General features: G+C 36.4%; 2 protein-coding genes across 3 annotated transcripts in view; one reads left to right on the plus strand and one right to left on the minus strand.

Annotated features, from left to right (window-relative positions):
• Positions 1–5,075, plus strand: part of LOC133521300 (sterol O-acyltransferase 1-like) — a 34,889-nt gene extending 29,814 nt beyond the window's left edge. For both annotated transcript variants that reach the window (XM_061856183.1, XM_061856182.1), the window contains exons 9-10: positions 2,698–2,875; positions 4,261–5,075. In XM_061856183.1, coding sequence (XP_061712167.1) covers positions 2,698–2,875; positions 4,261–4,406 — 324 coding nt within the window. In that variant the 3' untranslated portion in view covers positions 4,407–5,075. The remainder of the gene's footprint in view (positions 1–2,697; positions 2,876–4,260) is intronic.
• A 5,986-nt stretch (positions 5,076–11,061) lies between these two features.
• LOC133521302 (syntenin-1-like) lies at positions 11,062–16,242 on the minus strand. Its single transcript, XM_061856185.1, has 5 exons — positions 15,973–16,242; positions 15,620–15,859; positions 15,202–15,533; positions 14,425–14,688; positions 11,062–14,133 (listed from the first exon to the last, which is right to left on the minus strand). The coding sequence occupies exons 2-5, from the start codon at positions 15,848–15,850 to the stop codon at positions 14,085–14,087; spliced, it is 876 nt and encodes a 291-aa protein (XP_061712169.1). The 5' UTR covers positions 15,851–15,859; positions 15,973–16,242; the 3' UTR covers positions 11,062–14,084.
• Between the last annotated feature and the right edge of the window lie 301 nt (positions 16,243–16,543).

Consider the following 16,543-nt stretch of genomic DNA (forward strand, 5'->3'; position numbering starts at 1 on the left):
TTTCATTTTTTTACAACCATATTTAAAAGCAATAATTATTGATTATTAATTTATTATACTTGAGAGGTAAAATCTAAGGAAGTACCAAGCCCCTTAGTTTAACAGTTAAAACAGTATTGAGATATGTATTGTAACCAGAATTACCGTATGTACAGCGTACAGCGCCATCTACATCAAAGAACGAATTTGTCGTAAACTACAAATCTGACACAATCAACGAATCCTTGCTTTAAACGTCATAACTCATAAATCATTTATTTCGTGGTAAAACTTAATTTACATACAGAAGTATTTGTATTACAAAAAAAATAAGATAAGAACATATATTGAATTGTTTACCACGAAATGGGCTCGCCTTAGCATAATGCTGACCTGAAGGTTAGCGCTGATCTTCCGGCAAGACCATTTGCGGGCCACGATTGCAACTGTACGGCACCTATGGAATGAATAAATGTACCTAATGAATGTCATTCTCACTTGTAGGTTTTTTATACTACGTCGGTGACAAACAAGCATACGGCCCGCCTGATGGTAAACAGTTTCCGTAACCTATGTACGCCTGCAATTCCAAAGGAGTTACATGCGCGTTGCTGACCATAACACTCCGCACCCTCGTTGAGCTCTGGCAACCTTACTCACCGGCAGGAACACAACACTATGAGTAGGGTCTAGTGTTACTTGGCTGCGGTTTTCTGTAAGCTACCTACCTCCAGGTACTTCCCCGAGTTGGGCTCTGATCTAGATCTGGAATGACATTCGCTGTGCTGTGCCCTACCACACAAAGCGAGATCACATTCACAGTGCCCATACCTCACTTTTGGACGTAGTTTAAGGACGTACCTGGGTTCAAGTTCAGCAATCTGCATATAAATCCCTTTTTAGATGGTAACATAAACAAAAAACCTCTTAGTTTCCGAGATAAATAAAATAGATACGACGAAAAGAATAGAGTACTTACCTAGGTTCAAAGATGATGGATTGTATCAGACGCCGAATGTAAGGTTTCCCATTCGTTTCCTGAAATATAAATGCGAGCCGCATTAGAGTCGGTCCGCCGGATAACAGCTCATTATTGTTCGTGAGTGATAGGGAATCGATATTGTACGGAAGATAGAACCCTTACTCACATACTTCATTCGTCGAATTAGATCGAAAATACGTTTTCCTTTTGGAATGATATCCTAAAAATATTTGTAGGTATATATTTGGGGACATTTGCGAGTAGGTATTACCTATTTGAACTTTAAAGTATATAAGGTGATAACAAATTAGTTACCAATATGTTAGGTACTTGGTTCCTGGAGTACATTTAAGTAGGTATAAAACATTATAAGTTTCATGATGGTTTTTTGGAGAAAATTGGAAAGGAAATTTGCTGCGTAAGAAGAACCCTGTTAATGAGATAATTAATGAGACATCATTGAACAAATTCTAGAACCTCTTTTACCTAACACTTAGCTGGTCACTTCATATTGATAAATCGAATGACACGTCTGTGACACGTTGATAACATGACATTTAAGACAAACAATTGTTGACAGAAAGTGTTAATCATCTTGTCAGTTAAATGCATTGCTTGTTTAATTTATTTTTTTGTTCAGTAAATGAAAACAAAAAAAATATATGAAAAGTTTCCTTAATTTTTATTTATAGAATATTTGTTTTAATGTAAATCGAATCAATCGAATCATTTTAAAATATCGGTAACTAATTTGTTAACACTTTATACAAAGTGCGGTTTTTATAACACCTCAATTTTTCTTCCATTTTTAAACAAACTTATAAAGGGAACCTAATAATTTTTAAGAAAAAAAGCCGACTTCAATGAAGTAGACCGGCGATAGAAAGATTATTGTTGATTTTGGATTTTATGCAATGAAGTTTAAAAAATTGTCCTGAAAACCTAATTTGCCTAACAAATATAACGAAGACGACAAATCGCCAAGCGTACTATGCGTCATTGAAGAGTTCCATTCTGATCAGCATCAGCAGTTCCACTTCATCAAATGTCACTTTTTTAAATGTAAATGCTTGATTTGTTGATGAAAATGCAAAAATCACTAGGTATATGTATGCTTTTCATATTTGAAGCGTTTCGTCGATTAGTAGTAGTAGTAGATTTTACCATCAGATCTCGAGCTTGACAAAAATGTGCCTTGAAAACCAAATTTACCTAAGAAACATAACGAAGATGACAAATCGCCAAGCGGGAACTTATGCTTCGTTGAAGAGTTCCATTCTGATGAGCATAGGCAGTTCCACTTCATCAAATGCCACTTTTTTTTAATGTAAATGCTTGACTTGTTGATGAAAATACAAAAATCACTATATGTATGCTTTTCACATTTGAAGAGATCGCCCAATTCCTCATGGATTCCATCATCAGAACTGAATTTTGACAAAAACGGGACCAATTTGATGTACATAAAAATCAATTAAATACATTTGAAAATCGGTTCAGAAATGACGAAGTTATGAAGTAACAAACATAAAAAAAGAAATACAACCGACTTGATAACCTCTTGATAAATCTTGAAGTCGGTTAAAAATTCGTCAATATTATGTATTCAACGTAGTATTCTCTCTCTAGTCCGCTATTACGGTTTTATAATATGGAGAATTAGACAATTCTCTATGGGATAACAGCTGCCGGCGCTATTTTTATTAACTGTTTGAAATACAAATTTTCTTGTGCAGGTATCGGCTACTGCGCATGAAGTGATCCTAGCGCTGTCGTTCGGGTTCTTTTACCCTGTACTGATGATGCAGTTCGGGGTTTTCGGCCTCCTGCTGGTCCCCGTCACGGCCGCCAGCGGCCGCCGGTATCCTAGCGCCTTGAACCTGTTTATGTGGCTGGCTTTTTTCTTCGGGAATGGTAGGTGAAACACGTAACTATGTAATGACAGTGTGATGTGACACCGTCTGCATAAATTGCTCGTAGCGAAATACGATATGGGTAGTAGGTACATGATGTAGATTTATCCAAATTTTAATGAAGTAAGTTGTTTCAATTACGTTCTTAAAAATACATCCAATAAAACTTCCTCGGCGTTTAGAAATATAATAGGTACGATAATTAAATTAAATCTTCGCCATTGAAGAACAAAAGTTAATTTTAAACAACCCTTGACTAGAGACTAAAATTGCCGCATTTGTAAAGAATTGAAAATAATGTAAGTAATTACAGGCTCAGAGCGTTTATTACGGCTATATTTCAGTAAAACAATAGGTTGACATTACCGGGAATGTCTCTATTAAAATTCTCTTTGGCTTGCTCATTCTGTTTCCGAATCGTTAGATGACCATTTCCCTAAGTTATACATTACTCGAATAGATGAAACCGGACAATGGATTTAACTGTTCCTTTTATCTTGGAATGGAATATTCGCTTGTACGTAGGTACCTAGGTACCACAAGTGTTCACTGTACACTAGCACCTCACAACTACTTCTCTAAAACAATTCGGACAGAAGCGAGTACTTATTGCGAAATAATAATAAACGAATAAAACAAATACCTCGCGCCCATATAACGTCAACAAACAATAACTTTGTTAGACTATAATGTTTTGCTACTGTTATCATAACATTCGTACCTATCACAATTGTTTATGGCCGCCAATCAACAGAAGTTAGCAAAGCAAACATTTGTGACCGCGGCTGGCAAAATATCCCACTTTATCGCTTGCGATAAGGACGAGATTTGCTTGTATCTTTATACGAATAGCCTGACAAGGCGTACTTATGGCAAGTAACAAAGTGGGACGTTTTGCCGGCCGTGGGCACTTTTATGCAACGGTGGCTAAGGACTAGAATGAAACGATAGTGGTACTGGTGAGAGGTATACAAAACCTTGGTTAAATAATGACACAAACACAGGTATATTTCCGACCGATTGGTTCTACTGACGTAATCTTTGTTTATTAAATTTGAACCACTCGTCGATAACGCGCATGTAGCTACCGAATTTTAACATCAGTAACAGAATAGGTAGGTAGGTGAGGATACAAAATGCTACATAAGATCAGTTGCGATCGTTACTTTCTTAGGTAATATCTACTTTTTGGGACCTATGAAAATATAGAGTACCTACAAATGATTAAGTTGTCGAGTAGGTATTATTGGTATATTTTTGTTAAAGTAGGTACTAGTTAAGTAGGTATGACTTATTTTATATAGTTAAATGAATGATCTACGAAATTCACTTTTATAACTAACTGTTAAATTGTTCACTTTTATAACTAACTGGATGTGTCAACAGGTATTCTCTGGAGCCTGTACCCGATGGAATACTTCGCTCGCAAAAATTGCCCGCCCTCAGAAAATGACAGCTTCTTCATTCCCAAATCGTGGACGTGCCCTGAAATTGTTCTCAAAGCCAATTGGACATTTCAAAATCCTTTCTAAACCATTTACAATCCGTCTAAGTTATTTCTGCACTACCTGACTGACTTAGGCTGAAAAAAAAGGGTGGGAGTACTACTATAGACGTCATACATTGACATATATCTAAGGACGGGCCTTACGGGCAATAAGAATGGGCCCAGTAGAGTGGTGTCGCGAATTCAAGCAAATCGTGCAGTATAACGCCACAACACCATTAGTTGATAAGTTCGCATAACGCGCGCGATTGATTGCAACTACCTAGTTGCGTTAGACTGCATGATTGGCTCGAATTTAGAGTAGACACCGCTGTGTGTGATATATGTCAATGACGTCATATTTTCATAAAAGTTTTTGGACGCGTGTGCCACTATTTGTCATTGAAAAGATTGTGCAACGTTAGCTTGGCTGGTCTGACTTTATAGAACTTAAAAAGTAGTTTAAATTTGACCAGTAACTGAATACTTAAGTACCGACATTCTAATAGTAGGTATCTAAATTGTTGATTATTTTGTAAGATTTCACAGATGTGAATAACATATCAGTCATAGATTAAGATAAGATTCATAATGTTCGAATAGGCTTCCTAAGGTTTATAGATAAATTGTAAATTGTTACTCAAGTTATGTTGTTAAGAAATTAATGTAAGATAATAATTTAAATAAATTATATATGTATGTTATGTGTTATGTATCATAATAATGTTTTAATTCATGTTTGTAAATCTAATACCCTTATAAGTGACCAAATTCTACTAAAACAGACTACATATTTTTGATTGCATCTGAAGTTAGATCGACTTCGTGTACCTATCTAAGAGTAGGTATAACTATAATAACATATGCACCCCTGCATCGAGTAAATCGAGAGTAGTCTATCAAAGTTATTTATACATTTTATACGATAAGGTATTTGCGAATATATAATATTTGTTCCTAAACACTGTTCGTTCCGATGTATATAGATATATTATACCTAAAGATGACTGCTAACTGTAGGGAATGTGTACCTACGTTGATGGTAGGTACCTAAATACTATTGCGTGTGTCGCGGTTAAGTCGCGTGTTGGTAGGTCATCCGTCTGGATTATCCCAGTTTTTGTCTAATTAGGGTGTCAGTCCAAATACCGTTCGAATATTTAAGAAATAAACAGGGAGTAAAACGAACTGCGATATCGCAGAGCGTTAACGCCCCTCTAACGATCTCGAAGATATATTTTATCCACTAGTTACATAATCGCCAGGTGACCGCAACAATCATCATTCTCTTGTTTAAACTTGGTAGTTTAAATAAAGAGTAGGTACTTAGGTAAATTGAAAGGGCTTAATTGGAATGACGTGTAAAAAGTGTCCCAGCGGTGTTTGTTTTTGGATGGTGTCCCTTTTTTAATTGTGTTAAACTCGCAAATTGGAATACGGTGTGACACTGATGCTTGTCGCTACCGGTTTTCTCAGTTGGTGCCTATGGAACGCTTTATAAATTGTAAACTATTAAAAGACTGATGAAAAATAGTGAAAATCATAGGGACCATGTATGGCATGAGTAGGGTTCCCAACCGTACTATATTATATAGTATTGTACTATATTTTGGCCCTCTGTACTATATACTGTTGAAAAAATATATAGTACGCTAAAATACTATATTTCCGCAGCCTTCTAATTTGTTCAAGATCGATTATCAATTTAATTCTAATCAAATAAAATTATTTCAAGTATGAAGACAAAATGGCGTGAGGAATGCAACAGGGCTGACAACATAAATTTAATAAAAAGTGAGCTATTCAATTGTCATAAATATTCTGTATGAATGTACTGAATCGTTGTCTCATTTTATTAAAAATTAAACATTACTAAAAAGTGCACAAAGCTCAATAAAAAATATAAATTTAAACTTTAAATAAATATTGTTATTAAAGAGATTTTTTTTTACTCTTTATTATTACTGGGCGTATGAGATGACGAGTGAGCAGTTTTACATATATGACTAACTGATGATATGCATGAAAGCTGGAGTCTGGGAATAGGATAATTTTGACAACAGAGAGTGGTCTACACAAAAGGAATAGTTAAGAGGCCGTTATCGATTTTAGTCGCAACAATGTCAAATTCATAGATTTAGTTGATGAAATTGTACAACTTCTGTTAACTATTAGAAATAACAACTACTGGTTTCTATTAGCGCGTCTTGTTATCTTTAATTTTTTTTAAATAGACTCATTTAATTTGTAATGATTGTTTTTCTGATGGACGTTTAGGTAAACGCGCGTAAAGCACTGATTTTGTTGATCTTATTTGTAAATTTCGTAAAGTTTGGACTGCTAAAAATGGTAATTTTGTATTACACATATCCTGTACTTCAACTTTAATAAACTACATTTTTGTTATCATATATTTGAATTTAGTTATTTGAATGAAAGTTAGACGTAATCAATTTTCTCCAGAACTAACTTCAAAACAAGTGACAATTTCTCTGAGAATCGACTTAATTTCAACGTAATTTTGATAATTTTCTTTCTACATCATCGTTCTTATACATCATTTTGTATAATTTACTACCATAGTTTTTTGATGAATTTTTAAAAACTGCCCCTTCTCGTCACATATTACCGGGGACGCACGCTTGCGACCTCATTATTAAAAGGCAAGATGAGAAGACGTGCTAATAGAAACCAATACTTGTTATTTAGTAACAAAAGGAGTACAATTTCAACGACTAAATCTATCAATTTTACATTTTTGCTCTTAAATCGTTACCATAACTAATCTTAACAGAGTGCTAGTAAGTATGATTAAACGTATATTACACTTATGTTAAGCATTTTATCTCAAAGTACTATATTTTTTGAAATGTACTATATTTTTAATGCCTTATTCTGGAAAATACTATATTCCACCAAAAAATAGTTGGCAACCCTAGGCATGAGTCGAAGCCACTCTGGATTTCAATACGAATATACTTAAGTATATTTGTTTTTAATTTAGTATATAAATGATAGTTTTCATTAGACTGCAGCGCTGCACTACTTAAATATACATTATATTGTGATACCCTTTCATTCGGAAAACGTCGATTAAGTTATACCTAAAATACTATTTCAGTTATGAAACATTCATTCGACTCTTTACTTTTTATAATTGCAGTAAGGTCTAAAATTAATTGTCACACTGTTTTTGTGCAAAGCCCTCGAGCAGCTAAACCGTAAACCAAAATTCATTCAGCTTGAAAGTGCTAGTGCATTTTTGAAATTTTCATTTGCCTTGCGACTCTGTAAATTGTGAGGCCATTTGCGGCCGTCAGCGTCCAGTTAGCGGCATCCATTCATTGCGTGAGCTGAGCGCTTCATAGAGGTCAAGCCAACATCATCTTACTAGCGTTGTTCCTTTTTGCCTCTTGACAACTAAACCCAGGAATCGGCGTAGATACTAGTTTATACGAAAGCGACTGCCATCTGACCTTCCAACCAAGAGGCTAGGCCTTAGAGCTCTTTCCCACTCACGTCCAGTTTTTATGCGGGTACGGTTTTTTTGCAGGATCGATTTTTGTATAGTATGCGTCCAGTATTCCGCAAACAGAATGCTGGTGTGAACGTTAGTATAATTATTAGCACTTACTTACTACTAAAACGGGATTCTACAAAAAACCGTACCCACAAAAAACTGGACGTAAGTGGGAAAGAGCTCTTATCATATCTTTATTGCGATCACGTTGGTACAAACAAATACAGGTGAAACTTACAAAATTAAGGCGCAACATGAGACCCTGTTAGGGCATTGCAAAACTATAACCAAAACTACACACAAAAAAAGTACATAATCGAACTATTATTTAAATGTATACCAATCAAAATAATCTTGTATAGAATAAACAGTTTTCTATTAAATATTTTTTCAAATATTATTGGGATTAGTCGGTTTGCTCGCGGTGTTTTCCTTCATCGAAAACCGACTCTTAGATGTTGTGATGTGATGTGATGTGGATGTGAGATGGCATAAGTGTGAGGCGGGTTTTTGATGGCCTGCTGGAAAGCGCTGTTGGTGCAGACAGGGCTAGACCTGAGGCTAGGGCATGGTTACATGCACTTCCCTCTCCTCACATGGGTAGGTACCCTTCTCGATAACAACTCCATGCGGGTGGCTGTCGCTCTTCGCCTGATGGATCGCAATGTTTGCGAACCTCACATATGCATCTGCGACACTATGGTTGAGAATAATGGTCATCATGCGTTGAGTTATTATCGGTATGTGGGGAGGTTTCCGCGCCACCATTCCGTAAATTACCTACGATGTGAGGAGGGCACTTTTGTCTACAAATGTGCCGTGCATGTTGGTACCTTCAGGGCTAAGCCGGTCCGATGGCAAAAGACCTTGCCTTGATGGGCTGAGACTTATTCCATGGGAGAAGGGTAAGTCTACTTTGGGTGTCAGCACTTTTACCGCCTCGCACACTGGTCGCACTGTCCAGACGGCGCTGAATTAGCGGCACTTCGTAAGCGAGATCATTTCTAGGGGCTGCAGTCAAAGAATCTTTTTGTCCCGTTAGCGGTAGAGACGTCCAGGTGTTGGTGTGCCGAGGCCAAGATTTTCTTAAGCGAATTGGGGCAGCGTTTAAGGGAGAAAGGTCCTGACCCTCGTTCCGTTCCTGATGCAGAGGCTGTCTATCGCGATCCAGCGTGGTAACGTGGCGAGCGTAACGGGCACCTTTGCATCCGGAAGGTCGCAGGACGAGTTGTATGACTAAGTTCTTATTTGTGACTTTGTTTAGTTTAGTTTTAGTCAATATTAAAGTAATTAAAACGAGTTAAACAAATAGGCAAATTTGCATAATCAGTACCTAATTAAAGTCTTTTTACTATGAAGGGGAAACTTTTTGCGATAACTCAAAAACAGCCAAACTGATCATGTCCGCTATAGTTTTCATTTAAAGTCTTTCTTAAGCTCTACTTCCACGATTTTTTTCATATTTTTTGGACCTATGGTTCAAAAGTTAGGGGGACACATTTTTTTTTTCTTTCGGAGCAATTATCTCCGAATATATTCACTTTATCAAAAAATGTTTGTTGAAGACCCCTATTAGTTTTTAAAGCCCTTTCCAACGATACCCCACACTGTAGGGTTGAAGCAGAAAAAAAAATTCACCCCCACTTTACGTGTAGGGGTGTAATTAAATTTTTAGATTTTATTGTACGACTTTGTCGGCTTTATTGATTTATATATCCATGCCGAATTTCAGCTTTCTAGCACTAACGACCACGGAGCAAAGCCTCGGACAGACAGACAGACAGACGGACATGGCGAAACTATAAGGGTTCCTAGTTGACTACGGAACCCTAAAAAACTAGTATCTATGAAATTGATATATCGTACATAATTACCGAAAAACTCATTGGGACGAGCTGGGGTTTGAACTTGAACTTACGAGCTCCGGATTGAAAGTCGAACGCTCTTACCGCTCAAAGTTTGTACGAGGTGCTTACCTTAAATATCGTGGACTTGGGTAAATTACATTCACTCATTATAGTGTTTATTTAGTCACGTGCAGTAATTTACGTGCTGAATATATAGTTCATACTGAGCAACTTTTACTATGGGACCAACTCCCAAATCGAGAAAAAAATCTTTACTTTTCCATAGAAAATGTCAAAGTCAGACAGCCAGATTGTATGAAACAGCCAAATTTTCGCGATTTCGCATTTCACGATGTGATCGTGGTTGGTCCAAAACTAAAAGTTGCTCAGTATGACCTATATATTCACCCCGTAAATTATCGCAGTTGACTCAATAAACACAGTGTATATAATTATTGTGTGTGTAATCATTCATCTCAACTCACTTGCCACCACCACCACTAAATCTATTTACCTATCATAGGGCTTATGCACAAATCACGCGAAGTTCGATGGGGGGAGGGGTGGTCAAGAAAAAATCACGACAGATCACGTTGGGGGAGGGGGGGTACACGGACACCTCACGTATATTTTTCTATAGTGATCGAAACTAAGAAAAAATATCTACCACATAGTTTGTCTTAGTTTCGTTAAACATAAATCTTCACTTGCCACTCCAAAATAGCGAGTATAAACAAGATGTACTCTATACAAGACTATTTATCTTAAAATCAGGTCGAACGAAAAGAATAAAATAAAAATACACGTAAGGTTATGTGGGGGAGGGGGGGTTAGCCAAGAACCTCACCAAATATCACCAAGGGGGAGGGGGGTTAAAATAGTAGCCGAAAAAACCTCGCGTGATTTGTGCACAAGCCCATAACAGACATCAAGACATTCGGTTCTATTCAACATTACTAAAACTAGGAAGGTGCCTAATAGTCCAAGATACCAGAGGCGCCAGACCTTACTTATTTTCTCGCGCCTTGCGTCTGGTAATAATTACCGCCGGCGGAAATGGTCTGGCAATGCCGATAATCAATTTTTTACAATATTTTCTAAAACATAAAAATCAGCCATGAGAATTTAAGAAAAGTTAGTCATATTTTTATCTAACTTTTGCACCTTGTACCGCACAAATGGCCGTCGGGCCAATATAGCAAGTATGCAGACATTAAAAGTACATACTAACACTATATTATCTCATAAATTTTAGTCATCAGAAAATATGTAAGGTCTGGCGGCTCTGGGATCTTGGTCTATAAGTATATAGGTAGTACGAATAATAATTGCTATTACGTTTTTTTTAATATAGGTACTTTATTTTGTATAAAAGAATATAAGTATACAATATATTATTACAGTGGATAAACTAACAACTTACGTAATTACGTTGACTTACTTCTTAATGTTATTAATAAATAAGATAGACAATAATGATCTTATTGCAAACTGAATACTTAGATTTGTAAGAAAACACGGACGATTTTGTTGACCTGACAAATATAGGCAAGAGTATCTACTGAAAATAAAGTGTCTGTTACTTTAATTGTTTCTCGTCGCTTAGAAATATGTAAGTAGATAAATTTTGAGACATGTCCTTTGAACAGGTTACATGTTGTGTCAAAGATATGATTTCTTTCACATTATGGCACAAACGTATTAAAATATGAATTTTTGAAAATGACAAGTCTGAAAATGTATTTCTAAGCGGCGGGCTACACAATAGGTACACATACATACAATATATTTGCAATTGTGTTTTGTCAAAGATTCATTGATTGTGTAAAGGCCAAGACAAATCAGAGTTTCGAATTTGACAGCTGATGTAGATGACGCTGCGCGAGTTGCACGACTCTGTACATTATGCTCAATTATGATGTAATTCTGACTGTCAAGAGTTGATGTTGAATAAAGAAATTGAGCATTTGGTCAGTACAGGAGCAAAGCATTCCGTGAAAAGGGTAAGTTTCTCATCTAGTCTTTTTTACAAAATCCATTATATAAGCAATGCCTAATTGTAGCTCAAACTATTGGCGTTATTAGAGTATTATATGGATTACGAGTCGCTTGCGTAACGTTTGCTATAATGCCGAATTTCTACTAATACTTTTACTATAGTACCTAGTTACAGTTTTGAATGATGAGTTTTGAGTTAAGTCTAGTGAATACCTAAGTTGACAAGGAAAGTCTTAAAAAGCACAAGCACAAACGGCTTTAATATGATACTATAATACACGATAAAAAGACAATCCAAAAGAGTGCCAGGTTTGGAAAGTCATAAAAATTTGTGCATAAATGTCGATTATGTAACGGTGGAATGATCCTACAGCGTCTGTTCGGCTGTCTGACTGAGAACTACGTTTCTTTCTTAAACTTTACTTCTCTATTACAATCAATAACTCTTTGGTTTTGTTATATGACTATTAAAATTACGAAAACCAACATTCAGTCGTATTATCATCTATCTTATTTAGAAATATAATATTTTATCTACAAATAACGCAAATAATATTAAATTCTACATATAAATCAAGACCAATTATTCTTCTAAATATACTCTAATGCAATTGAAAACCAAATTTATTATATTAATCAATCTATAATTTTCATTAAGATACACAATCAAATAGGATTAGGTACTCTATTATCAAAATGTTTAATGACAATCATAATGGCACTTTTAAAAATATTATTACTGTAATAAAATAAACAAGGTATTAAATGTAAACATCAACTCTAATTTTTCTATAATAATATAACACATGCATATGCATAGGTACAGTCAACCAATTTGATTCCTAGGCCACTATAGAACCATGCCATAATGACTTCTACAACAGTGCTTATTGAGTGATGCGTGTCAAGTATCTAGTAGTTAAAGCGACAAGGTTCTATAGTGGCCTAGGATTCTAATTGGTTGACTGTACATCTAAAGTGTGTAAAGGTTATAAAATATCGTATAACTACAAATAAAGAAAGTAACAGTCTATAAATAGTTGAATAAACTGCTCGATTGAAAACCAAGCAATCGCATTTGACAGAAAATCGAAAGAACAACTTTACTATAGCACACTATGGGATGAAAATTATAAAGTAAACAGCCCAGTCTTTAAATGAGAAGTGCATAGGTAGAGGCATATACTTGTGCAGTACTTATGCCTAATATAATTAGATTGCTAAATATAAGAAAGATAGAAAACAAATACCTGTTCAATATTGTTTTCATTGCTTTTTAAACACTAAATCGCATTAACATTACTGTCTCCAAATTAATGTTGTATCAAGCAGAAACGTCTGTGAACGATGCTATTAAGCTTAGAAATAAATTAAAAGTGGAAAAATTTACTGTCTTGGGTAGGACTTGAACCCACAACAACTGGATCACTAGTACAGTGCTCTGCCATCTGAGCTACCAATACAGCCAACATTTCCACCATATATGAGCCTTAGAAAGGCTATAGCGACACCTACCATCATTTATATTCGCTGTATTACCTGATTTAACAAGAAAAACTATGTCACAGCGTCTACAGAAAAAAAAAAACTCAGCTTTACTAGGGCTGCCCTGATTCATACTCAGCCATCTACCACTCGAGATTTAGTTTGCCCTAACGATATTTACTTGTTTTATAAAACTAAGTCTTTATAAATAAAAGAAACAGGCATTGTTCTTACGTCCAAACACCTTCATTTCCTTCCTTTAATGATATCACGTGGAAACTAAGTAGCCTTTCACTATGTGACATAGTTTATCATTAAGTTCATGCCTAGTGACTCATGCCGTATTTTTCACAACGGATCGCAAACTCTGGTCAGTTATGGTTATGACTCACAAATTCTTTACCTACTAAATAAGCAAAACTAGGGCAGTCTAATTAGCACCGTGTACCCGGACAGCGGTAATTCCGTTAGATAAGGACTTTAAACAATGGCTGATTGTTAGGCCTTCCTGCCACTAGCGACTCGCCTTGAGACAATCTCGATTCACAGCCCCTAAAGACTAAAATAGCATATATAGTTGCGTTTTCTGAGGCAGAAAATGTACCACTTTGATTGTAGACAAATATCAGTCATCCTAATTGATAACTGGCAAAGTGTTACTTTTTAAGTTAGAAAAACACAATGAAATGTATGCAATAAGTAGGTTTAAAATTAAACTAAGCTTAAACAATGAAAGAGATGAGTTCTGACTTTCTAAAAAGAACTGTGGCAATTACGATAAATGTGATACCTCTTAATAAATTCGTGACTAAAGAAATGCATGTATAGTTGAGCCTTAAATATAAGATAATTTGTGTAAAAGCAATAACTTTACTTAGACAGCTGGTGTACGATCAAACTCCTTGAACAGTGACGAAGACATCCTGGAAAAGAAAATACACATTAAATAAATAAATATTATAGGATATTCTTACACAGATTGACTAACAATAAGTTCAAGAAAGCTTGTGTTGTGGGTACTCGGACAACAATATATATATGTAATATACAAATACTTAAATACATACATTACATACATCCATTACATTACATACATTACATTCAAGCAACCTGTAAGTTGATTCATTCTAAATCATATTTTAAAACACAAATGTATAATTTCTCTTTGTTAAATAGAGATATATTTCAATTTTGCAATTGCATCAAGTACTTACTTGCTTATCATGTGCTTGTAAATATAGTGTGGAATAATTGTAATGTTTACAACAGACGGGCTGTTATCAATTACTTTTGATATTTCTTTATCTTTCATTCCAACAACATTGACTGTGTTCACTTCCATTAGCTGATGATCGGTCAGCATTCCGTTACGAGCCGCAGATGAATCCTTTACTAGACCAACAACTTTCCCATCTTTGAAGTGGAAGCCCACATGTCCAATGGAGTCTTTGTGCAGAGTAATAGTCCTCTCAAAAGGCCTAAAAATTACAAAATGAGACAATAATATATATTTTTTCAATAAATATTTTGGGGACAATCTTACACAGATTGACCTAGCCCCAAATTATTTAAGCAAAGCTTGTAGTATGGGTACAACGTGACGATATAGATATGTATATAGATAATTACATACTTATATACATAAAAAACACCCATGACTCAGGAACAGATTTCAAGAAAAGATAAATTTCCTTACCGGGATTCGAACCCGGGATCATCGGCTTCATAGTCAGGTGCACTACCCACTAGGTCAAACCGGTTGTATTATGGACTATGATATAGAATTTTATGTTACAAAGTTCTCTGTCAGACTGGAATAACATATTCATGCCATACTAAAATAAAATTTAATCAATCTGCAGTAACATATCTGTGTTAAAGTCCTAGCAAGATTCTATCAAATCAGCACTATTGTAGCAGTCAAGTAAAAAAGGGTGACAGTATTTGTTGTTTCAATGGCAAGGTGTAAGATGAAAATCATTGAAATGTACCTGTCCCTCACTGCCATTGTGATTCCATTAACAGGCACCTTTCGCAACAACTCATGGCACTTCTCCATAGTCAGGCCAGCAAGTGCTACATCATTTATTTCCAGTACTTGGTCTCCAAACCTGAGCCCGGCCAGAGCTGCAGGGCTCCCAGCAGCGACATAGCACACAAATACACCACTGTTGACGGAATGCAGACGGACCCCACACTTGCCATCTGCATCTTTGCAAAGAACCACTTGCCTTATAGCATTAGTTACAGTAGCTTTCGGTAGGGAGACTGATTGAGAGGATAGGGGAGCTATCAGGTTGCTTACTGTACTTCCAGATTGCACCTGAAATGTAGTGAAATAATACTAAGCATAAGCATACATCAATGTACTATTAAATCTTGAATGTTTATGGATAGTGATTAACTTACGTTTTGGACACGATATTCTGGCATATTCGCGGCAATGACACTTTCGGAGAACTCTAAACCCATGTATTCTCCCAAGGAGGGGTAGAATTGGCCAATTGGGGCAGGGGCGGATGGGGCAGCTGCCACTGGCAGGTGGTTGTGAGTGTAGGGTGGCGGACCCTGATGCTGGGCCATCTGGGCCCGCACCATAGTGTCCACCTTCATGTCCTCCAGAGAAGGGTACAGCGACATCCTTACCACCTAAAAATGAAACAATTACTACGTTACATTTTTACCTAAACAGTTGCGCGTTAAGGTCAACTTATAACAGTATAGTTTCTGATTGAAGTAGTAACAAACGGCAAATCACTCACCTTATTACAACAAAATAAAGTATGACGGAGTTTAACGGAGATATCTCCTAGTTAACCCAAAGCAAAACTAATATACGCAGAAAACTTATTTTATACACGAACAAGTTTGTCAAAATCCACTGAGAACTGGGAAAGGCCCACCCTGAGTCACAATAATGCAATTGCAGACATGCGATATGTATGCACGTCACAAAAAAAAACATAAATATAAACCAATAAAAAAACAAATGGCGCTTTACATTCGCGTGCGAATGGCGAGCCGCTGGGCTCGTGGCTCGGCTCGCGTCCGGAGCGATTTTTTGGGCACGAGTATATTGTATGTCTATGGCACGAGTCAAAAGTGGCTCGTGGGGGAAGCGCGCTTGCTGTTTACAATCGCGTCCCGCTTTTCATTCGGTTACAAACCTTATACCGTGCTGCTTGTGATTAAAATTGATTAGCTCGACGAGCTTAGGGGGCTTAGAGGCTGTGGCCGAGACACGAGACGAGCCGAGCCGCGAGCCAAGCCACAAGGCGAGAATGTGTTCATTAGCTCGTGGAGCTGAGTTGGGGCCGAGACACGACACGAGCC

The sequence above is a fragment of the Cydia pomonella genome, chromosome 9 (genome assembly GCF_033807575.1).
Source record: "Cydia pomonella isolate Wapato2018A chromosome 9, ilCydPomo1, whole genome shotgun sequence".
Classification (NCBI taxonomy): domain Eukaryota; kingdom Metazoa; phylum Arthropoda; class Insecta; order Lepidoptera; family Tortricidae; genus Cydia; species Cydia pomonella.